We start from the raw sequence: 23,302 nt of genomic DNA on the forward strand, positions 1-23,302 counted from the left end.
AGTTCCTAAAACCAGGTTATCAGCATGCCTAGCATTTATTGTGAGGTCATCGATTTAAACCATATTCAGTAATACATTCTACAACAATCAAGAGACTAAAATGATAATTTGCATCCAAGTTTATTTTGAAATTCCCTACTCCCCCTATACAAGAAAAATATTGACTTTCCATCAAGGCAGCAGCAAACTGTCCGTGATAGTAAGTATTCTGTTTAGGGCAAGGAACAAAATCATAATCACAGTGTTTTTTTTTTTTTTGACTTTAACTTTTTAAATACTTCTACTGCGGTCCTCTTTGGCTGAGCTTCGGCACAGTTTGCTGTCGAGCCAAATTCCTGGGAACTAAAGGTTTAAGCCAATAGAGCAGAGGGTTTCAACTTTACAAAGCCAATGCAGGAATGTATATTACCTTCAGAACTAAAAAAATTAAAATAAAATAAGAACAAGCCGTCTGTGTTCACAACACAAACAAAATAACCGCCAGGGGAGAGACTGCATTTTTTGTATTTTCTTCGAATTCCATAAAATTGTATAGACAAAAAACAAATCTACAAAAATGTAACTAGGTAAATATTACACAACAGGTAAACATGTTTGTCAACCTCTACACAAAACCAAAGTTCTTGGTCTTAATGGCTAGTAAGAGTTTCTGTTTTAGAATCTGTTTGGAGGAGTAGAGTGGCACGTAGAGGCGCGAGATGCAGGTGTTGGCCGTGGGCAGGTGCTGGTCATCCGGAGGCCTGATGGTGATGGAGGGCATGGGCTGGAAGCCTTCCTCACTGGCTGGCAGAGATGGACTGGAGGTCCAGAAGTACACCTGCAGGGAGGGAGAGGAATCCAATTGTATTGGAATTTATATTTGAGTTTCTGCAGATAAAAATCACAAACTGGGACTGCATCAGGTAGTGAAAATAATTTCTTACCAGATCTTGCCTCTCAGTCATGCTCATCTTCTCCACGATGGACCAAAACCAGCGTTTGAACTGCAACAACTTATCAGCATTTTCCCCTGTTGAGATTCAGAGTGGGATAACAAAAATAAGTGACTCAATCATGGAATAAAAACCATCAACTCAAACACACATAAGTCATGTAAAAGTACAAACTTATTTTTGTTACAAGACTTCTAACTGCATAACTAAAAGTATTAGGGTGAGGATCAATAACCAAAAGGAAAACTAAATACATCCAGGTTTTACAGTACTAGGATCAGGTCTCCCCATCCATATAATCTTATTCATTGTGATCAAAAAGGCAAAACTGATCCTACATCAGCACTCATACTCTGAGATTCTTTGTGAATACGGGCCAAGGTCTTTGTACCAGATTCATCATTGAAGGAAGTGAAGCTGATGAGCATCTGCACGTTGACCTCTCCACAGCCATTGACCAGCAGCCTGAAGTCCTCAGCTGTCAAGTCCTCCAGGGCGTTCTTAGGAAGGACATCCAACAGACCCTTCCTCATCGCCTGGAAGGGAAAAAACAGTATTAACATTAAAATGTCAACATCTTTATATACAATACACATCCATCCCCTTCTCATCAGCTGAGAAAGAACAAGGTATTAATCTCACAAATTTACACTCTACGATATTGTCTCTGTATACATCTAGGCTTATCCCTACTCCAGCTTTAGACTGGACTGGTGTCTGAATTGCTGTTTTGGAAACTCCTATGGCATGCCAAAAACAGATCTGGGACCAGGCTAACTTTAGACCTAACTCGATACAGAATGCCCCACTTGGTTCCACTTATTATAGTGAATGGTAATTCACACTGCCACATGAGTGTACAACTCACATGAAGAGGTTGCTCGGCAACCACCAGCATCCTGTGTTCGGCGTACTTTCTCACGTATTCGTAAACGTTGAGAGGAGTCACAGGCATGTTGACCCCACCTGACAGCAGCTCCACCTGATATAGCCATGGACAGCAGACGTCATGTTAATAATGCAATGCGATGTTTCATAACATTCTCTGTCACAATTAGACTGCAGAATAGTTTTCAAAACAGTCAACTTCTGATAAATGCAAAACCTGGCAGTTTCAAATGTTTAATGTTGCATGCACAAGTACAGTGAAATGCCAGTTGTGACAGAGTGCATTAAAACCAAAGCATGCAGTCAGGTGCAAAAATATAACTAAATTTTTAAAAATCAGGACTGAAAAATGTTTCAAGTGCACTTCCTGAGTTGAGTTGACTGCATGTGAAATATTCTCCCTATGAGTTCGTCACCTGTCCAGCCCCTTCCTCCTTACACAGGTCTATGGCAAAGGCCAGGTCCATGGCTGCAAACACAGCCTCTGCCTCTCCAGCCTGAGAGTGACGGATCAACTGTCGCAGGCTCTCGTACATTACCGGGTCAAAGAAGGCAAAGTCATGCCAGTTCACCTGCTCACAGACACACATACTGATGAGAACTCTATCCGTGTACAAGTCCAGATATAGTGGTTTCCATATTGCAGTGTACAACAGTGCCCATATAACAGTGGAATTCATTACCTTTCTGCCGAGCAGCACCTTGATGACATGTCTGTTCAAGGTAATTGGACAGAGCTCATTCTGCAGCAGACACAGCCCTAGTATTCTGGAGAAGAACAAAAATTCTTTGGAGGTAGGCTACATATAATTTAGTTGTTTATCCCTGAATACAAGTAAATATTGTCTGCACTCCAGATTCCCTATGGGTCCCGGTTGCACTATAAAGGGAATGGAATGCTAGGACTTACCTGCCGATGTTCCTGAAACAGTTGAGCCTGGCCTCCGTGTTCTTGCCGGGCCGGGGAGAGTAGAAGCCTCTCTTCCCGGGCTGGTAGAACAGGGGAGCGTTGTCATCTCCGTCTTCAGGGTCGTCCAGCTCCATGTCCACCACACTGCGGGTGGAGCCATGACGCTTACGGTTCTCCTGCTGCTACAACCAGGAAATGAGCAACAACTATTCGTAATTGACAAAGTTGACACATTTTTGGTTATTACGGCATAAAATAATTAAAATCAGTGCCACCCAGTAAAATATAAGTGACTGGTCTTGAGAAAGGTTGCTACGGCTGAAATGTTGACAAACAGTCCCCTATTTCCTGTTACTATTAGAGCATAATATTGGTGGGTGAACATGAGGTGAATATTTGTATTATGTTATAGTAAACCTCTAAAAACAGCCACAGTCAGAAATCTAACCAGTAAATTAATGTCATGAGGCTGAAGGCCACATTCCTTTTATTCTTCATACAACTTTCTTTCAGGCATGTCTAATGACTTGTGTTCCTGGACCACAGAGTTGGGGCATGCTGGGACCGGAGATGGAGAGCTGAAGCTTACCTGTGCTTTCTCAGGAGCCTCCAGGAGACCCAGGTCCAGTATGCTGTCAGCGCCATTTTCCCTGTGGAAGGAGAGATGGGTTCTAGTCAGGTTATCCTTTATTTTCATCAAACCAGGTTGTCCAATTGACATTAAAAAAAATTTAAGAAGCTTTCACAAGGAAGACCAGGCAAAGAGGGCATCCTTGAAATTGTGTATGGTGACGATGTGTCCCAAATGGCACCTTTTTGCCTATATAGCATAAAGGGGCTCTGGTCAAAAGTAGTGCACTGCGAGCAGGGTGCTATTTTGAGAACAAAATGACAGAGTGGTGAATAGGACACTGTACTATACCTTCCATGTGCAATGAGCAGCTCCATGGCCTCCTCCACCCTGGCCCTGAGAGAGTCCTCACTGGCCAGGAGCAACAGCAGCTGGGCTGGGGAGAGCTCCAGCAGCATCCCAGTGATCTTACTGGCAAATGCCTGGAGAGGAAGGGACAACACCAGTCAGTCACATTATGTAGACTCTCCTGAGGTTTTCACTTATTCACCACCCATCACATACAGTATTCCTTGATTGTATATAGATATTATGCATTATAGATTAGATAATGAATGGATACTGCATTTATAGATAAGATACTTTAATTAGAATTAGATTGTTGTAAAGCTGGTAGGTACCGGCTGCATAGCGTGGACGCGGGGGTACAGCCTCTCTCCCAGGGCCTGTCTGTGGGCAGGTAGTGGGTCAGGTTCATCACTGGGGTTCCCCTCAGAGGCTGGCCTGAAGGGCCGGGTGTCAATGGACAGCTGTCTCCTCGAGTCCCTGGAACACACACAGAAAGGAAGGTTAGCTAGCGCCCACAAACGTTCTACACCATCGTGCCGACCCAAATCAAACTGGCCAGTGCAGGCCATTGTCTTACGCCAGATCAAGACCGATCGGTTGAGGGACGAGCATTGTAGGACGTGGAACTCATCTATAAAACTAGATTTTGCTCAACACTAGTTCCTAAATTCTGGCTACTACGGCAAACCATGCTCCAGCTAACAACCTAGTACAAGCTTGTTTGAATGGCCATACGGTAGCTAGTTTAACAGCTTGTTGATTAAGTTGTACAGAACCAGGGTTATGGGACTCTCAGAAATCAGCATGTATGCAACAGACAGCTGCCATTGTGCCTCGCTACTTTGTAACATTTGGCCAACGCGATAACATGGTAGAGAGCAGTCAGCTGTGCTGTAGAACTCGGCACACTAATCACAGCAGAACAGATATCATGAAAACTCATGTGCATTGCTAGAGCTAGAGGGAGTATTCAGCATTGAGTGTGAGAACTGGTGTTTTCATATGGATTGATTAGAAATGTTCATACATAAAGAATTTCATAAATACTGATTCTACCACCACAAAACACCTTAGCTAGATATATAATTAGGTAGTGAAGACATCCTCATGAACCTGTAGCTAATATTTAAAAGGGTAATCATTTTTGGTAAGATTAACTGACGCTTGAGGATGAACAGGGGTTCAGTGGATGATGTCACCTTGGTAACATTTTTGAATGTTAGGACAGCATATTGTAGTCAGACTTCTTTTTAGCTATCCATGAGTGTCTGCGAGTTCAGACAGATAAGTACAGACAGCCGCCAAGTTATCCGACGTGAGACAATGCAGTGCAGGACAGAAACTATGGTGGATGCGTAACCAGGTCAGCTAGGTTTGGCTCAGCTCAGTAGTGTAAAACGTTAATTCGGTGTAGTTGAGTAGAGATGTATAAAGCTATAGTTACAACTTCCAAACTATGTTGCATTTGAATTGCTTTGTGTAACACACCTGTTACGGATACAAGTATCCTGTGTGTGTATCCTGTGTTTCTTTTCTCTCCTTCTCCCCTCACAGGTGAAAATCATCACTCCCCAATCAGTCAACAATCAATCATCAATCAGAAGACACACCTCCTCCTGTTTCCTACCCTATCACAGTTCCTTTCCCTTGGTTTAAAAACCCCATCAGTTGTTTGCTCTAGAGCTCAATCTCTCTGTAAATGCCATGTATGTAGATCTCTGTGTTTCACTCTCTCTTTGTGTCTTAACCTCTCTTTTGTTTGAGCACCTCCAAATCACTTTGTCATCTCCTGTGAGTATTGTTTTTGGTTATGGTGTTTGTTTGTTTTCTGGTGGGAAAAGGGGAAACCAAGACAAGTCGCCCATGGGCATACACTACCCGTAGGTAGACTTTGTTAACACTAGTTAGAACTGGGCGGACCACCCACTATTTTTGGTTAGTTAGTTAGCTGTTAAATTAGGCTAGTCTAGCTTAGGGGTGTTTTGGATGCTTGTTTCTTTCCTTGGGTCCAGCTCAGCCCCTTTTCCTGCTCCCCCCATTACCGTGTGTTTTACAATTAAACCCTGAGTTTGACGGTATAATTTCAGTTGTCGTGGTTATTTCGTTCACACTTTTACTTTGTCACAATTATAATTTGCATGAGTTATGTTACGGGTCTCATTACCATTCCCCCTAGACTGTCGGGCCAAAAGGGATTCGTAACATAAGTGGGGGCTCATCCGGGATCTGTCATAACTGACACCCATGCCGCTCATGTAGATTGTTGTAGTGCTATAGTTCAGTGTTGAGCGTCATAGCTGAAGTAGCAATAGTGTTTGCTATTTTCTTTGGCTCTTGTGAAGTAGTTTAAGATGGCTACTTTTGATTTGAAATCCTTTTTGGATAACCCTTCGTGGGAGGTTTTTGATAAATGTCGTAGAGTTGATTTAATGACCTTGGCTGACCATTATTCAGTATCGATTCCACAGAATGTAGTTAAGTCGGAGGTTAAAAAGCTGGTGTTAAATGTATTGTTGGAAGAGCAGGTGCTTGTGTTACCGCTGCCTGAGCCTACTACCCCTGTAGGGGATGTTGCTGCTCCTGTAAGCCCATGTGTCTGATAATGAGGGCGAGGCTAAAACACCAGCCACATTGTCCCGTTTTGATCCACTCTCCCCACTGTCAAATGGTGATGCCAGGAGGGATGTCCGTATAGCACAGTTACAACTGGAGGCGGAAGAGAGAGCCCCTCCAGTTGGAGATGTGTAAAATTGAGGCAGAAAAAGAACGAGAACAGCGGCAGATGACGTTTAAAATGCGCCAGATGGAACTGGAGACAGCGAGGCTAGCCTCCGGTCCTACTGTGCCTGTTTGTGAGCAGTCCTCACCTGCTGTGTCCTCAAACACGTTTGACATTAGTAGGCAGATTGACTCTCTGAACAAAAGGTACTAAGGCAGAGGTTGACTCCTATTTTTGTGTATTTGAGCGTTTAGCCGTAGCATTGAAATGGCCTGAAGAGGTATGGTGCCTATTACTTCAGTGTAAATTAACTGGTAAAGCCCAAGAGGTTTTGTCAGCGCTACCTCTGGAGGACAGTTTGAATTATGAAGTGGTCAAAGCTACTGTTCTTCGTGCCTATGAGCTTGTGCCTGAGGCATACCGACAGATTTAGGTCTCATAAAAAGTATTCTAGTAAGACTTGTGGAATTTGCTAGAGACAAGGGAAATCTGTTTGATAAATGGCATGCTGCTAGTAAGGTAACTGATTTCAACTCTCTCCGGGAGTTAATCTTGTTGGAAGAGTTTAAAAATTGCTTACCCGAACGCATTGTAGTTTACCTAAACGAACAAAGTATCCTCCCTGGCAGAAGCGTCTGTGTTGGCAGACGAGTTTGTGTTGACGCACAAGAGTGTGTTTTCGGCTCAAACTGAGAGTAGAGCCACTGAGTTTCCTACTTTTAGCCCTAGTCGACCAGCAGTAGTATATCAAGCACGCCAGAAGAATGAGCGTCCCTGTTTCTATTGTCATAAAGTGGGACATATGATTGTTTCCTGCTAAAACGCAAACAAGGGATGCCTCTTCGTGCCAAGCCGCCAACAGGTGTTGCTCAAATTCGTACGGTTGTGAGGTCTGCAACAAAACAGGTGCCTCAGGGTAACTGCAGTTTGAAAGTCTCAGTCCCCGACCGCAGTTATGAACCATTCATTTGAGGGGTTTGTGTCCCTAACGAATGACGAAGCGTCTCAGCGACCGGTTAAAATCCTTCGAGATACTACCTGCAACTGATCTACAACGTGGTTGCATCCAGTTGCAAAATAAATAAAAATACTTTGTGCGCTAGTTGCAAGCAACAGCCAATCAAAATGAATGCGTCGCACATGATCCATTTGAAGGTTCGCAACTCTGACCCAGTTGTCAAGTCAACACAGCTGTCAGTGCTGCGGGAACCGTGATCAAGGTTGGTAGGAGAGACATTAGCCAAACGGGAGCTGTAAATAAATATTGGCATCATGGAAAGTCATGGTTAATGACTGCACTAGCTAGCTTAGTTTATTGCTAGCTTGGTCATTTTGACTAGCTGAGGTATGACTTCTCAAACCATAATGACAATAGCAGCTTCAATTTGATTGGCTGTTGCACGCAATTTCAATTACGTTAGAGTTACTTCGTGTATCAACAAAGTTGCTTGAGATGTCACTTGCAACCTCTAACTGCAACTAAATTTGCTTGAAAGTTGCTTTGTGTAACTCCAGCCTAACACATTAACAGATGGTCAAATGTTTTCTGAAAGGCAACATGTCCTAATGACACAATACATCCACAGGGTTGGTGGGCAGGAACTTTGGTCTCTCACCTGTCTCGGTCTCTCCTAGAGCCGGCTCGGAGCCCTCCACTCCTCCGCTCCCTCTCCCGGTCTCTGTTCCTCAGCCGCTGCATCAGATCTACACACAGAGGGAGACTTTAGGTAAGATATCTCTGTTCTCCTCTGAAATTCCTCTTGCTTCACCCAGAATGGTGGTAGCAGAAAGTTGTCAGTCACCATGTTAAACTGCCATTTGGGTTAAGTAATTAATAAATTGACGCTAGTAGTTTCATACTCAATGTCATACTTGAGTTGTAATCGTGATGACACGTACTGCTGGCCTGCATGCCCTTGCTGACGCTCTGCACACAGTCCAGGTTGGGCAGCTTGTCATTGGACAGGAAGGCTAAGGCGATGGCCGTGTAGAAGCTACGGGCCACGCCACTACCCTCGCCCGGCTCGTCCTTGAAGGTGACCTTGACGCGGTGCACAGCCATGGGTGTGGTGGTGCAGCGCCGGCCAAAGTGGGTGTTGAGCTGCCTCATGGTCTGCTGGATCAGCTGGTCACGGTCACGGTCCACCTCCAGGGCCAGGTCACGAGACTGGAGGTTACGGAGTTTCTCCATCTCCCGGCGGAACTTAGACTCCTTCACCTCAAATCCCCCCAGCTCGGTCAGGATCTGGGGACGGGATCAGACAGACAGGATTAAATGTCTGGTTAGATCGTCAACTGTTTTTAAATGTTGAGATCAGGACTAAAAAAAATCTGTTCATCTTGGTAATTGTACTTTTCTTTATTACATGTTTGTCTGTCAAGATCTGGGGACAGAAAGCTGTAGAGACCGTTCTAAAAGCATACATTTGGATCTGGGATGCTGGTTGGTTGATAGCTGTTAGTTATTCACGATAATCCACAGGGAAAAGCCTGTTAACAGTTCCATTTGAATCATCAATGTGCTGTTCAACAGCGCAGCCAGGCAATTCATAAACTTTCATCTTGGTAAAGGTAATTTTTTTTTATTTTGTCTATGTCTAGCTGTATATTTTTGTGGATTTCATTGTATTAATGGTTTGGGGCAGGGGAAATACTATAAATATAATACAGTATAAGTGTTTAAACCAATCCCTGAGTGTGCATACCGATCCAGGCTCTGCTCCAACATCCTCCATGAAGACGCGCCCGAACAGCTCCAGAGACAGACGCCAGCGGCCCAGCAGCATATCATGGGAGATCACCATCCCCATGAAACTACAGTGGGGTCTGGAGAGGAGGACAGAGATGATATACTTCCTAGTTATTACAGTGGGGTCTGGAGAACACAGGAGAGGGCACAGAGATGTGACCACCTTGTTAATACCAAAAATGGGAGCGTAAGGAACATTTACATATGCAGTTGTAAGACGCAAAGAGGGAGAACATTTTTATTCATTTATGTAACCTAACTATATTCATTGTTTCCTTACTGAAGCAAAAAGAGATCGACCTGAGAAAACACACCGAGATGGGATTTTAATTTATTTACTAGCCACTATGACACGTGTACCATACCTAAAGGAAGGGAGCGGGGGGCCATCACTCTCAGTGAGGCCTATCTCAGCCAGGAGGCTGCTCTTCAGCTGGGCAGCTAGGTCATGGGGTGAGGGGCCTGGCTTTGGAGCCATTAGCTCCTGGTCCATGGGCTGGTCCTCTCTGCCGCGCTGACTATTCTCCATACTCATGACGTTCTTCAGGTTGGCTGAGTAGGACATCTTGGTGGGTAGGATCTGTAGGACACAACACAGCTGTGAATGGTGCTATAATGAATGTTTTTTATTATGATGGAAATGTACTGTGAAGACTGTGGCTCTGCTCCCATAATTTGATGCATCTCTCCTTCCTATTTTTCCTTCCATGAAGTACTAATCACTGATCTAACATGGATTGGCGTTGGCAAGCTTTCCAGTTTCCATTGCTTTCACCAATCCAGCCATGTTAGACCAGTGATTCCTTCAAGAAAGAAGGGAAGGGGGGGATGAGGGAAGGATGCATGTTGATTGAAGGGATGAGGGATAAAGGAAGGATGCATTATAAGCGTATTAGAGCTGGTGTGTTGTCAGGGCACACAGTGTGTCATGTATACCTGAGAGGAGCCCATGTTAACCTCCATGCAGCTGCGGTCCAGGGTGGACTCGGCCAGGCCTTTGCTTGCTGTGTACGAGGACGAGTACAGGCCCTGACTAGGACGGCCAAACAGATCCTCCTTCCTTGCATTGGGCTGGGAGGTAGAAAAATTAAAAATAAGTTGCAGTGTCATTATTGTAACAAACTAAAAACAGCGTATTGGTAGTGGTGGATTTATTGACTTCAAGTGTATATTGCACTGCTTGCCCCATAAAGGTATAAGTAGGCAAATAAGCTCTATAGCTGTGATTTAACATAATTACGGTCTGCATCAATTACACTGCATTAAGGATTATACAGAAGAGGCTGTTTGGGGAGGCAGTTAGGACTTCACCTGCATATGTCACTTTAATTCAATTTCCCTCAGATAGTTATCAATAAAATGTCACAAAGTGCAGAGTTTTAGATGTGCCTGCTGGGGGGGCAAGGAGACCCCCAGTGCCACTAAAACCATTGACAACTAAAATCTGTTTAAGGGGTTGTTAAATAAATGTTAACTACTTTGTTTTAATATTTTAACCTCATGAAGCGCATAGTCAGAACTACACAGTTCAGATTATTCCACATTTAGCTCTATCAGAGTTAAACAAGTATCCATGCTTGTCATGATCAGTAAACATAAATTGGCCATGTAATTTCAGATATGTTGAGGCTACCCTGACGTCTCTCAACCTTTAGTTAGATATGAGTGAAACGTAAACTAACTATACCTGATAAATATGAGAGGTTTAGGTTCATTTCCCCATCCTTTGTGGGCTCTGCCTGTCAAGCAGCAGAAGGCCGCATTTCCCAGTGTAAGCCTATTGTTAGCTGATAATGACGTTTACTTTGCAAGCTACCGGTAGAAACATTGTACAGTTGGCTAAACATAGTGCTAAGTAGACCTTATGTACTTTTTTTTCTCCAACCAACATAGACCTACTTAGTGAAGTTAACTAACATAAACCCTTTAAAAAAACAATTGGGTGTTTAAAATCGCAATTGCTGCTGACAAACATGATTAATGGACCACGTCAAATTGCCTAGCCGATGACATCAATATGGCTAGTTAACAAGCTAACTTTCAGGGGATAAACTAGAAGTCTATATCCAAATATAGTTTAATTTGCTTGGCATCTAGAGGTGATTACAGTAGTCCAAATGATAATTTGACGAGGACTTGCTAATGTCAAGCTCTTTCCAAAAGCCTAACCTCTGACGAAGCAAGCTAAGTGACATAGTTTGTTTAGCTAGCTAGATGCCAAATAATAAGTTACCCTCATGCATCTGAAAATCCATGATCAATTGATGTTTACTGATCATGAAAAACATGCAGTTACTTGTTGTTTAACTCTGATAGAGCTAAATGTGGAATAATCAGAACGGTGTAGTTCTGACTATGCTCTTCAAAGTGATGATATTAAAACCAAATACTTAACAATCCCTTAAAAACAGCATGTACTTGTCAATGGTTTTAGCGGAGCCGGGGGTCTCCTTGCCTCCCAGCAGCCAAATCTAACGCTCTGCACTGTATTGTAACGTTTTATTGATAACGACTTATACTGGTCAGTGCAAATTAAAGAAATGCACTAACCTGCAGGAGGTGAGGCTGGTCTGCCAGGGGGATGGCATCAGCCAGGGGGACCTCGAAGGGGTTGGGGGGGATACAGCCCAGGAAGGTCATGGAGTCAGAGCGCCGGAAGAACGGGTGGTTCTGCCCAGTCTCAGCAGGGACCGGGTCATCCTCCTTATCCTGGAGTGTGGAGCCTGAGAGGGAGAGAGGTCAGCACTACTTCCCTGCATTTCTCCACACTGCAAAAGACCACTGGGAAAGACTGGCCAAAAAACAACTGTACATAGGCAGTTGTTTGAACTATCACCTACATCAGGTCTCTTCAACCCAGTTCCTGGAGAGCTACCGTCCTGTAGGTTCACGGCAACTGTAATCACACGCACCAGATTCTAATAATTAGCTGGTTGATAATCCTAAATCAGGTTACTTAAAACTGGGGTTGGAGTGAAAACCTACGAGGGTAGCTCTCCATGAACAGGTATGGAGAGCCATGACCTACAGTGACGTGTTAAAGTATTTGCCCCCTTTCTGATTTTCTCTATTTTTGCTACTGAATGTTATCAGAGCTTTCGAGAAGAAAAAGAAACGCACACCTATTTAGGCGAGGTGTTAGCTAGCGGAGTAGAAAACTTGAAAATTAAAGAGAGCCGCACACTCTAGGATCATCAGAACTTGAACTAAAACATAATATTAGATAAAGAGAACCTGAGTTTACAAATAATTAAATAAATAAATAAAATAAGTATACATTTTGGTTAACAAAGTGATGCAACACCCAATTCCCATGTGTGAAAAAGTAACTGCCCCTTATACTCAATAACTGGTTGTGCCACCTTTAGCTGCAATGACAGCAACCAAATGCTTCCTGTAGTTGAGTCGCTCAACGCTGTGGAGGAATTTTGGCCCATTCTTGCATGTAGAACTGCTTTAGCTCAGCAACATTTCTGGCTTCACGAACTGCTCAGTTCAAGTCCTACCACAACGTCATCTCAATCAGGATTAGGTCTGGACTTTGACTAGGCCATTCCAAAACTTTAAATTTGTCACTAACCATTTTCATGTAGAATTGTGTATTATTGGATCATTTTCTTGCCACATGACCCAGATGCGCTTCAGCTTCAACTCACAGACAGATGGCCTGACATTCTCCTGTAGAATTCTGATAATAGAAGGAACTGTGAATTCTGCTCTAAGGCAAGTCATTCAGGTCCTGAGGCAGCAAAGCATCCCCAAACCGTCACAGTACCACTACCATGCTTGTGGTTTCTTACTGTGGAATGCAGTGTTTGGTTTTCGGCAGACATAATGGGACCCATCTCATCCAAAAAGTTGTATCAAGTTTACCAAAAAGCACCTGAAGAATTACATTTCCATTGACAGATGAGTCAAAAGTATGACAACTTTTTGGATGACATGGGTCCCATTATGCCTGCCGAAAACCAAACACTGCATTCCACAGTAAGAACTTTAACCAATGGTCAAGCATGTTTATTGAACCCTTATTTTACCAGGTAAGTTGACTGAGAACACATTCTCATTTACAGCAACGACCTGGGTAATAGTGCCAAAGCAGCAGCTACTCTTCCTGGGGTCCAGCAAAATTAAGGCAGTTTAAACAAATTTAAAAACATACAATACATTCAGATTTCACAAAACACTGTGTGCCCTCAGGCCCCTACTCCACCACTACAACATATCTACAGTACTAAATCCATGTATGTATAGTGCGTGTGTATATATATATATATGCATGCGTCTGTGCAAATGTTTGTTTCTTCACAGTCCCCGCTGTTCCATAAGGTGTTTTTAAAATCAGTTTTTTTTTTTTTACAATCTAATTTGACTGCTTGCGTCTGTTACTTGATGTGGAATAGAGTTCCATGTAGTCATGACTCTATATAGTACTGTGTGCCTCCCATAGTCTGTTCTGGACTTGGACTGTGAAGGGCCCTCTTGTGGCATGTCTTGTGGGGTATGCATGGGTGTCTGAGCTGTGTGCCAGTAGTTTAGACAGGCAGCTCATAAATAAAAGTAGTGATGAAGTCAATCTCTCCTCCACTTTCAGCCAGGAGAGACTGATATGCATATTATTAATATTAGCTCTGTGTACATCCAAGGGAAAGCCGTGCTGCCCTGTTCTGAGCCAATTTTCCTAAGTCCTTTTTATGGCACCTGACCACACGACTGAACAGTAGTCAAGGTGTGACACAACTAGGGCCTGTAGGGCCTGCCTTGTTGATAGTGTTGTTAAGGCAGAGCATCACTTTATTATAGACAGACTTCTCTCCATCTTAGCTACTACTGCATCAATATGTTTTGACCATGACCGTTTACAATCTAGGGTTACTCCAAGCAGTTTAGTCATCCCAACTTGCTCAATATCCACACTATTACAAGATTTGGTTGAGGATTAGGGTTTAGTGAGTGTTTTTCCCCCCAAATACAATGCTTTTAGTTTTAGAAATATTTATGGCCAATTTATTCTTTGCCACCCACTCAAGCTAACTGCAGCTCTTTGTTGAGCGTTGCAGTCATTTCAGTTGCTGTAGTAGCTGACGTGTATAGTGTTGAGTCATCTGGATACATAGACACACTGGCTTTACTCAAAGTCAGTGGCATGTTAGTAAAAATTTAATTTAAAAAAAGGCCTAAACAGCTACCCTGGGGATTACCGGATTCTAACTGGTTTATATTTGAGAGGCTTCCATTAAAGAACACCCTCTGTTCTGTTTGACAGGTAACTCTTTATCCACAATATAGCAGGGGGTGTAAAGCCATAATACAAGTCTTCCTGACAGCAGACTATGATCGATAATGTCAAAAGCTGCACTGTAGTCTAACAAGACAGCCCCCACAATCATTTTATCAATTTCTCTCAGCCAATCAGTAATTTTTTAAAGGGCTGTGCTTATTGACTGTCCTTCCCTATAAGCATGCTGAAATTCGGTCTGGTGAGGCTGAGAGCTCCGAGGATCTGAACCCGAGGTAGAAGCCACCGGAGAGTGAGACAGAACCGAGGACGAAGGTACCTCCGGATTCGATCTTGATTGAAAAGCCACCAAGGACCAAGGTGCTGGAACCTCTGGATCCAGGGCGGCAAAGCTGTTTTTGGTCCGTGTCAGTTCCGGGTTCAACATCTCCATGGAGACCCTCATTGCCAGAGGACGCCGTCTTCGACTTCCACGCCGAGTGACGTACCTCCATGGCTGGTTGGTTGGGTTGAGATCAGCTCTGTTCTCCAGGAAAGGGGAGACCCCTTCTGGGATGGAACCCTGCCTAACACCAGCTGTGGAGAGCCGACACAGCGGCAAAACTTCCACCAGACCAGAGCGGCGTCCAGCAACTGGGGAGGAAGGAAAAAGTAGGTGGCCGTGGGTTCTCCAGTAGCTTATGTAAGTTTGCTACTTGTTTGCTAAGAGTAGCTACTTCGCTCCTGTAGTCCTCCGCAAGCAAGCAGTTGCTACATTGAAAGTCAGCACGGTCCACATTGTCCCGGAACAAAGCAAAGTGAACACAGCTCCTGCAACGCTGGAAACTTTCAATGGCGTCTCTATTTGAGTCCGTCGAGCAAGCTAGGCTTCGCGTCTCTCCCCCTATACGGAATCTGGCAGGAACCCGGGAGATATAGCGGCGCTCACAAAAATGTAGCCCAACAGAGCCGCAGGCTCAAAAATAAAATAAAAGTATATAAAAACAGTCAGCTTTTAAACTGAGGTCTTTAGTTCAGGTTTCAGCGCTTGACAACATACTTCGCGTTCTAGTGACGTGCTGTTGCTACATGACCCCCGTACTCTTACGATAAGTGCCATGGGATCTTTAGTGACCAGAGTCAGGACACCTGTTTAACTTCCCATCCCGAAAGACAGCACCCTACACAGGGAAATGTCCACAATCACTGTGCCCTCGGGCATAATATATTTAAAAAATTTTAGACCAGAGGAAAGGGTACCTCCTTCTGGCCCTTAACTTCTTTGGTGTAGGGGGCAGTATTGGGTAGCTTAGATGAAAAATGTGCCCAAATTAACTTCTTAAGGATGATGCAAAATACTGTTCCCATGAAGGAACAGCACTCAGCGGATTTCAGAGCGCCACCTATAGTTTTTGATAAAACTCATAATTTCATGAAACTTTCATTAAAATACACATTCAAGGTAGTGAATTAAAGCTACACTCGTTGTGAATCTATCCACCAAGTCAGATTTGTAAAATGCTTTTCGGCGAAAGCATGAGAAGCTATTATCTGATAGCATGTACCCCCAAAATACTGCAACGTCACCTAACGACAGATTTTGCGGTAGACGGCGCTACCCAAAACGCATAAATAAAATATAAAACATTCATTACCTTTGACCATCTTCTTTGTTGGCACTCCTTGATGTCCCATAATCAATATTGGGTCTTTTTTTCGATTAAATCGGTCCATATATAGCCTAGATATCGATCTATGAAGACTGTGTGATAAATGGAAAAAAATAGCGTTTCATAATGTAACGTCATTTTTTAAAATTAAAAAAGTCGACGATAAACTTTCACAAAACACTTCGAAATACTTTTGTAATGCAACTTTAGGTATTAGTACACGTTAATAAGCGATAAAATTCATCAGGAGGCGATGTAAATGCTATAGGCGACCGTCTGGAAAAAATGACCGGAAAAAACTCGACCAAAACATCCTGTTTCAGGTCGGAGGGAATCGGTTCCCTTGGGTCGGTTCGACCAAGAATCAAAGCCTAAGCAAATGACAAGACTCTAGACATCCTGTGGAAGCTGTAGGTACTGCAACCTCGGCCTCATTTAATACGGTTCACCTTTAACAATTCCTGGAAGTGGCGCATGGATATTTATTTCCACTTTCAGTGATCAGATTTTCCTGCGCTTTTCGATGAAACAGACGTTCTGTTATAGTCACAGCCGTGATTTAACCAGTTTTAGAAACGTCTGAGTGTTTTCTATCCACACATACTAATCATATGCATATACTATATTCCTGGCATGAGTAGCAGGGCGCTGAAATGTTGCGCGATTTTTAACAAAAAGCTGCGAAAATTCGCAGCCTCCCTAACAGGATTTATCCTCTTAAGTCGACCCTCTACTTTTTCGAACATTGTTAAAAATCGCGCAACATTTCGGCGTCCTGCTACTCATGCCAGGAATATAGTATATGCATATGATTAGTATGTGTGGATAGAAAACTCACGTTTCTAAAACTGGTTAAATCACTGCTGTGACTATAACAGAGCGTCTGTTTCGTCGAAAAGCGCAAGAAAAACTGATCACTGAAAACTGAAAAAAATATCCATGCGCCACTTGCATGTATTGTTCAAGGGGCACGAAATTAAATGGGGCCGAGATTGCAAGTCCTACAGCTTCCACACGATGTCACCACTCTTGTCAATTGCCTTCGTTGTTTCTTGGTCAAACGAGGAAGAGACCACTTTCCATCCGGTCTCCGACAGGAAGTTTTGGAAGAGAGATTTTGGAAGATGATTTGAAAGCGTGGAGCTATTGAATACACATCGCCTCGTGATCAATTTGATAGATTATTAACGTTTACTAATACCTAAAGTTGGATTACAAAAGTATTTCGAAGTGTTTTGTGAAAGTTTATCGTCGACTTTTTTAATTAAAAAAAATGACGTAGCGTTTTGAAACAGTGTTTTTTTCTGAATCACACAGTTTCCATAGATGAATATTTTGGGTATATATGGACCGATTTAATCGAAAAAAAAGACCCAATAGTGATGTTTATGGGACATATAGGAGTGCCAACAAAGAAGCTCGTCCAAGGTAACGAAAGTTTTATATTTTATTTCTGCTATTTGTGTAGCGCCGGCTACGCTAATTCTTTTGTTTACGTCGCCTTCAGGTATTTCGGGGTGTTGCATGCTATCAGATAATAGCTTCTCATGCTTCTCATGCTTATGCCGAAAAGCATTTTAATAATCTGACTTGTTGGCTAGATTCACAACGAGTGTAGCTTTAATTCAGTGCCCTGCATGTGTGTTTTGATGAACGTTTGAGTTTTAACGAGTGCTATTAGCATTTGGCGTAGCGCATTTGCATTTCCAGATGCCTAGATGGGACGTCTGCGTCTCAGGTCGACGCAAGAGATTAAGCTGCCTGCTACCCAACCGTAAAAGCTAGAATATGCATATAATTAGTACATTTGGATAGAAAACACTCAAGTTTCTAAAACTGTTTGAATAATGTCTGAGTATAACAGAACTCATATGGCAGGCAAACAGAAGAAATCCAACCAGGAAATGGGATATCTGAAGTTTGTAGTTTTTCAACTCACCCCCATTGAAAATAGTGGGATATGAGTTGTGTTTCACTTCCCAAGGCTTCCACTAGATGTCAACAATATTTACAAACTGTTTTGAGGATTCTACTCTAGAGGGGCTCATAAGAGCTCTTTGAGTGAGTGGTCTGGCAGAGTGCCACAGCCTCGGTCTGGCGCACTCACGTGAAAGGTAGCTACATTCCACTTCATTTGTACATACAACGGAACGGATGGAATATTAATGAAGTTTTATGTTAAAAACATCCTAAAGACTGATTCCATACTTAGTTTGGCATGTTTCTACGGGCTGTAACGGAACATTTTGAACTTTTTGTCCGATGTTCTGCGCGACCTGAACACGCTTTTGGATTTGTTTACCAAACGCCCTAACAAAATAAGATATTTGGACATAACTGATGGACATTATCAAAATTTATGGTGGAACTGGGATTCCTGGGAGTGCATTCTGAAGAAGATCAAAGGTTAGTGAATATTTAAAATGCTATTTCTGAGAAATGTTGACTACCCAATATGGCGGGTATCTTTTTGGCTGCTTTGTTGTCTAAAGACTGTACTCAGATTATTGCATGGTTTGCTTTCTCCGTAAAGTTTTTTTTAAATCTGACACAGCGGTTGCCTTAAGGAGAAGTTTATCTAAAGTTCCATGTATAACAGTCGTATCTTTATCAATATTTATTATGAGTATTTCTGTAATTTGATGTGGCTCTCTGCACAATCACCGCATGTTTTAGAACTACTGAACGTAATGAGCCAATGTAAACTCAGATTTTTTTTACATGATCTTTATCAAACAAAACATACATTATTATGTAACATGAAGTCCTATGAGTGTCATCTGATGAAGATCAAAGGTTAGTGATTAATTTTCTCTATTTCTGCTTTAAGTGGCTCCTCTCTTTGTTTGAAAAATGGCCGTGTTTTTCTGTGGCTTGGTGGTGACCTAACAATCGTTTGTGGTGCTTTCGTTGTAAATCCTTTTTGAAATCAGACACTGTGGCTTGATTAACGGGAATTTTATCTTTAAAATGGTGTAAAATACTTGTAAACTTCAGGAATTTTAATTGTGAGATTTGTTTTGAATTCGGCGCCCTGCACTTTCACTGGCTGTTGCGGGGGGTTCTGCTAGTAGAATGGGGTTCCGCTAGACAAGTTAATGTGATTGGATGTTAATTATTTGACTAGGCTACCTGTATTTGACATTGTGTCGTTATTTCGCTGAACACTACATGGTTTCATTCCATTTTTAGCTGTGAAACGAGGCTACTCAGGTGATAAAAAAAAAACTCACCCAGATGTTTAGCCCCGTTGGTAAATTAAAATGCACTGTTTGAAAATGTGAAATCACTTATTTGGCGTACCCCTGACGGCATTTCTCGTACCCCAGGTTGGGAATACCTGGTCTAATCTAAGTCCAGACCTAATTCCAATTGAGTTGTGGTGGCAGGACTTGAAAATTTCAAGCAGTTCATGCTTGAAAACCCACAAATATCGCCAAGTTAAAGCAGTTTTGCATGGAAGAGTGGGCCAAAATTCCTCCACAGTGACCTGAGAGACTGATCAACAACTACAGAAGCGTTTGGTTGGAGTCATTACAGCTAATGGTGGCACGACCAGTTATTGAGTGTAAGGGGGCAATTACTTTTTTTTGGGTTGAAGATCTGATAATTCAGTATCAAAAATATGCAGAAGTAGAGAAAATTATAAAAGGGGTAAATACTTTTTCACAGCACTGTTCACGAACAATGACTAAAGGTGGCTGATTGAGCAAACAGTTTAAGTGTCATTTGTCAGATTTAAGTGACTCAAAAAGGGCAAAACTGTTTGTCTAATCTGAACTTAACTGTACCTTTGGGAGCTGCCCTCTTCTTTTTGCCTCGTTTCTGCCTAACTGCCTTTCTTCTGGCTTGTCTGCCTTCCAATACCAGAAAACAACCTAACAGTGCTCCACATGTCAATGGACTAGTAACTCACTCTTAAAATGGCTATCAAACCGAGGTGAAAAATAATAGGTTAAGACACCTGTATAAGAAAACTTCAAACAGAACACACAAATATCAAAGCATATCATTCATAATTCAATTAACTTACTTTGATTGGTGTCCTCGTCATTCTCATGTTCAGAATCTTCATTGTCCAGTCCCAGTTCCAGAATCTCTCGGCTCCTGTGGGGTAAACGAATAGAGTTAAATCACACTGAATATTTGACATGCTGGTCATTTTCTAAGGGGAGTCAGTGGCTCCTTCTCAATTAGGCTTTCCTTGATTCCCCACGTCCTCACTTCCTTCTCAAAAAGCATTGCAGAAGAAGCCAAAGTCAGAGGTGAGGAACCATGTAGGAATGGAGAAAATAGTCGAGAAAGAATCAGTGTAAACATGTCCATCCATTCCAGGGGAGTCAGTACCTCTTGCGGTCCATCTGTGTTGTGTCCAGAGTTGTCTGCTGGTTCATGGCTTTGATCCAGTAGATGAGGGCCTGGAAGACGTAGGCCACGTGTTTGAGAGAACACACATCCAGCACAGGCAGAACGTCAGAGTGCTCGTCATTATGGGAACGCATCAGAGACAGGGCGTAGTTCAGGAAGTCACCCCGCGCTGACATCATCCCCTGACGCACTGTCAGCAGAGTTGCCGCACGCCTGGGAGGAAGGAACACACACACACATCAGCGACATGAAATATAATCCATAAACAATTGCAAACTAGTGTGGGCCTATGAAACACTGCTGATTGCCAATAACACATTCTACTATTTTGGGTTACACTTATTTTACCCAGACCTCCGTCCCTCCAAGGTGCGGAGGCTGGCTTCCTCGCGGGCTGTCATGCGCTCCCTGCGGGCGGAGTGCTGCGAGGCGTGGAGGGGGTGGGATGGGTGTCCGGGGTCGCCTGCTGAGGACAGGGCCGAGCCGTAACGCAGCTGAGCCTCTGTAGAGTCCATGATGGACACCATCCAGTTCCACGTAGGGATCAGCTTGTCCTCAACAAAGTTCTGGTGGTTTAACAAACAGATAAGCTTGTTTCAGTCAGAACGTCAATAACACTTGTGTAGTGTAAAAGTCAATCAAATTTGCATCTCCACAAAACGGTTAGAGTCACTTTATTCAGAAAGGTGTGGACAGAATAATTATCCTATAAAATACTTCCAGAACCACTTTGTTGACACTAACATGTGACCATTGGTAGGTAACATAATGCAATGTGATCTGTGTGTGGGTCTGTGTCACCTGCAGGTTGACAGCGTCCTGGTAGGTGAGTTTGACTGCAGCAGGGTACTGGGAATAGACCAGGTGGTTGTACTTGGGGATGAGGCTCATCAGGTCAGAGATCTGTCTGATGACGATGCTGTAGGCCCGGGCTAAGCTGGAGGCTGACGTCAGGTAGCTGGACGAGTTGGAGGCCTCCAGAGCTGCAGCCGCAGCGGCCGCACTGGTGCTGATGGCACTGCTGCGCCGCAGGTTGGACGGGTCGATGTAGATCAGACCGGTGGAGCTCGCTGCTGGGCACAGAGACATGAGTGTCAGCACAGACAGACCTCACCAACATAGTCCCCAGCAAAACATAACACCAAAAATGTCCCACTGACTGATAGAATGACAGACAAAAGACATATTAAAAAATCAATACAAGACTGTCCTAAATGCAGTCCATCTCAGATGTGTCAATATGAGAGTGCTGGTGCGTACAGCCTAGATTGTGTGTGTGTAGTAGTTTTAGTGCTGACCAGCGGGGGTGGAGGAGCTGGAGGGGGCGCTGCCCGTGGCCCTCTGGCTGGGGGTGTTGCGTACAGCCCACTGCATGGAGCGTGGCGCCTGGGCAGCACTGTTGACGTGCGAGGCAGTGGTGGTCCTCTCCAAGGGCTCATCCAATAGAAAGGTCTCCTGGTCCACGTCGTCGCTCTGGCTGCTGCTGCTGTCCGAGTCGCTTGAGTCGTTGGACTGGGAGTCGTCCTCTGAAAAGAAGGCAGGGACACTGCTGGCACCTTGGTGGAGAGGGATGGGAAGACGAAGGGGGATTAGGGAGAGATGAGTGTGAGTGGCTGCTCACCTTGCCAGGTAGCAGGAGTGCAGGTTAGTGTTCCACACCCCTGCCATGTTATATTGAGCAGCTCAACTCAGCTTAAACAACGCCGCTTCTTGTTGTTCAAATTAGGCTAAAGCACCACAGTTTCACCAGGGTGCAGTTTTTAGAAAGTTATTTTGCCTATTGCACAGGAATAAACGCATAAAAATATTATAAATATAACAGAATTATTGGCTTTAATTGGGACTCCTGTTCTATTCATTCTGTTTCCAGCTATGCATTTAATCCTATCTGATGGGCTAAATCCAGATCGTTCACTGAAAAACTGGGCCCATTATAGGTTATTTCTATTGTTGGTCTTATTGAGTGATCTTAGAAGTGTCTGACGGGAAAATACACCATAATTATAAATATTTCCAGACTTTTCCATATCAAAAGCAATTACAACCACAAACAAAGAATCAAAGGCAAAATGTAGATGGACACAAGGGAGCCACACCAGCTAGCAAGTCTAAAGAAAGTGAATAGATTGTTATTCAGGGAGAAACACCAACAAGACAGACTTGGGAGTAAGATATTATTAGTTGATGAGAACCATGGTGATATGTGAGATGGAGGGCAATACTGGGTGAACTCCTTAGGATAAACTGTGTGTGCACCTCAAAATGTCACTTTAGCCCTGACATATTATGCATTGTAGTAAAAAGGAGCCCATACCAGCATTTTGAAAATATTCTACATCCTGCAAATGAAATACATTGAGTAATGATCCCTAGTAGTAGACTAGTTGGCCTGCAGTCTTAAGCCATGTTGTCAATAGTGGTAAGAACAATGTGACCTAAAACAAAATAAACAAAATAGGGCCTCTTCCCTTTTACTAGCTGGTGTGACGGCCAGTCAAGACTGGTGATAATGAGACAGAAAAATAGTTAGTCTGCCTGAACAGCAACTGAATATTAAAGAGGGCGGTGAGGCAGAAAGCGATTTCCATTTAGCAGTCTCAAGAACTCAGGTAGGATCGTTAAATTAGGTCATTTAGATGGCTGGCTGGCCAGTGGCCACATCACAGAAGAAAATAAACCAGGGATTTAAATTTAATTAAAATGACAAGGACTTAAACTAAAATGTGAATACAAAAGATAATGGTGGGAATTATAATACCTGCTTCGGAGCCAGCAGTTGCTGCGGTGACAACACTCCTCCGCCCGCTGGCATTGTCCTGGTTGCTATGGTTACTCTCGCTGTCGCTCTCAGTCTCTGCGGCAGCCAGAAGATCCAACTCCATGTCGCTTCCTGGAGAGGAAAGGACATAACCCTCTTCAACCACCATCA

General features: G+C 43.3%; 1 protein-coding gene across 16 annotated transcripts in view; it reads right to left on the minus strand.

Annotated features, from left to right (window-relative positions):
- Positions 1 to 104: 104 nt before the first annotated feature.
- Positions 105 to 23,302, minus strand: part of LOC112227720 (E3 ubiquitin-protein ligase UBR5-like) — a 46,178-nt gene continuing 22,980 nt past the window's right edge. For 4 of the 16 annotated variants that reach the window (XM_042310115.1, XM_042310088.1, XM_042310072.1 and 1 more), the window contains 23 exons: positions 23,132 to 23,263; positions 21,672 to 21,929; positions 21,175 to 21,446; positions 20,722 to 20,939; positions 20,353 to 20,586; positions 20,039 to 20,112; positions 19,797 to 19,883; positions 11,668 to 11,840; positions 10,054 to 10,188; positions 9,483 to 9,697; positions 9,074 to 9,194; positions 8,229 to 8,613; positions 7,985 to 8,072; positions 3,982 to 4,126; positions 3,653 to 3,783; positions 3,320 to 3,380; positions 2,731 to 2,912; positions 2,504 to 2,588; positions 2,237 to 2,392; positions 1,801 to 1,914; positions 1,285 to 1,468; positions 924 to 1,009; positions 105 to 817 (listed from right to left, as the gene is read on the minus strand). In XM_042310115.1, coding sequence (XP_042166049.1) covers positions 605 to 817; positions 924 to 1,009; positions 1,285 to 1,468; positions 1,801 to 1,914; positions 2,237 to 2,392; positions 2,504 to 2,588; positions 2,731 to 2,912; positions 3,320 to 3,380; positions 3,653 to 3,783; positions 3,982 to 4,126; positions 7,985 to 8,072; positions 8,229 to 8,613; positions 9,074 to 9,194; positions 9,483 to 9,697; positions 10,054 to 10,188; positions 11,668 to 11,840; positions 19,797 to 19,883; positions 20,039 to 20,112; positions 20,353 to 20,586; positions 20,722 to 20,939; positions 21,175 to 21,446; positions 21,672 to 21,929; positions 23,132 to 23,263 — 3,749 coding nt within the window. In that variant the 3' untranslated portion in view covers positions 105 to 604. The remainder of the gene's footprint in view (positions 818 to 923; positions 1,010 to 1,284; positions 1,469 to 1,800; positions 1,915 to 2,236; positions 2,393 to 2,503; positions 2,589 to 2,730; positions 2,913 to 3,319; positions 3,381 to 3,652; positions 3,784 to 3,981; positions 4,127 to 7,984; positions 8,073 to 8,228; positions 8,614 to 9,073; positions 9,195 to 9,482; positions 9,698 to 10,053; positions 10,189 to 11,667; positions 11,841 to 19,796; positions 19,884 to 20,038; positions 20,113 to 20,352; positions 20,587 to 20,721; positions 20,940 to 21,174; positions 21,447 to 21,671; positions 21,930 to 23,131; positions 23,264 to 23,302) is intronic. The other 12 variants (XM_042310067.1, XM_042310079.1, XM_042310097.1 and 9 more) reach the window with 12 other exon arrangements.

Source organism: Oncorhynchus tshawytscha, linkage group LG03 (genome assembly GCF_018296145.1).
Source record: "Oncorhynchus tshawytscha isolate Ot180627B linkage group LG03, Otsh_v2.0, whole genome shotgun sequence".
Classification (NCBI taxonomy): domain Eukaryota; kingdom Metazoa; phylum Chordata; class Actinopteri; order Salmoniformes; family Salmonidae; genus Oncorhynchus; species Oncorhynchus tshawytscha.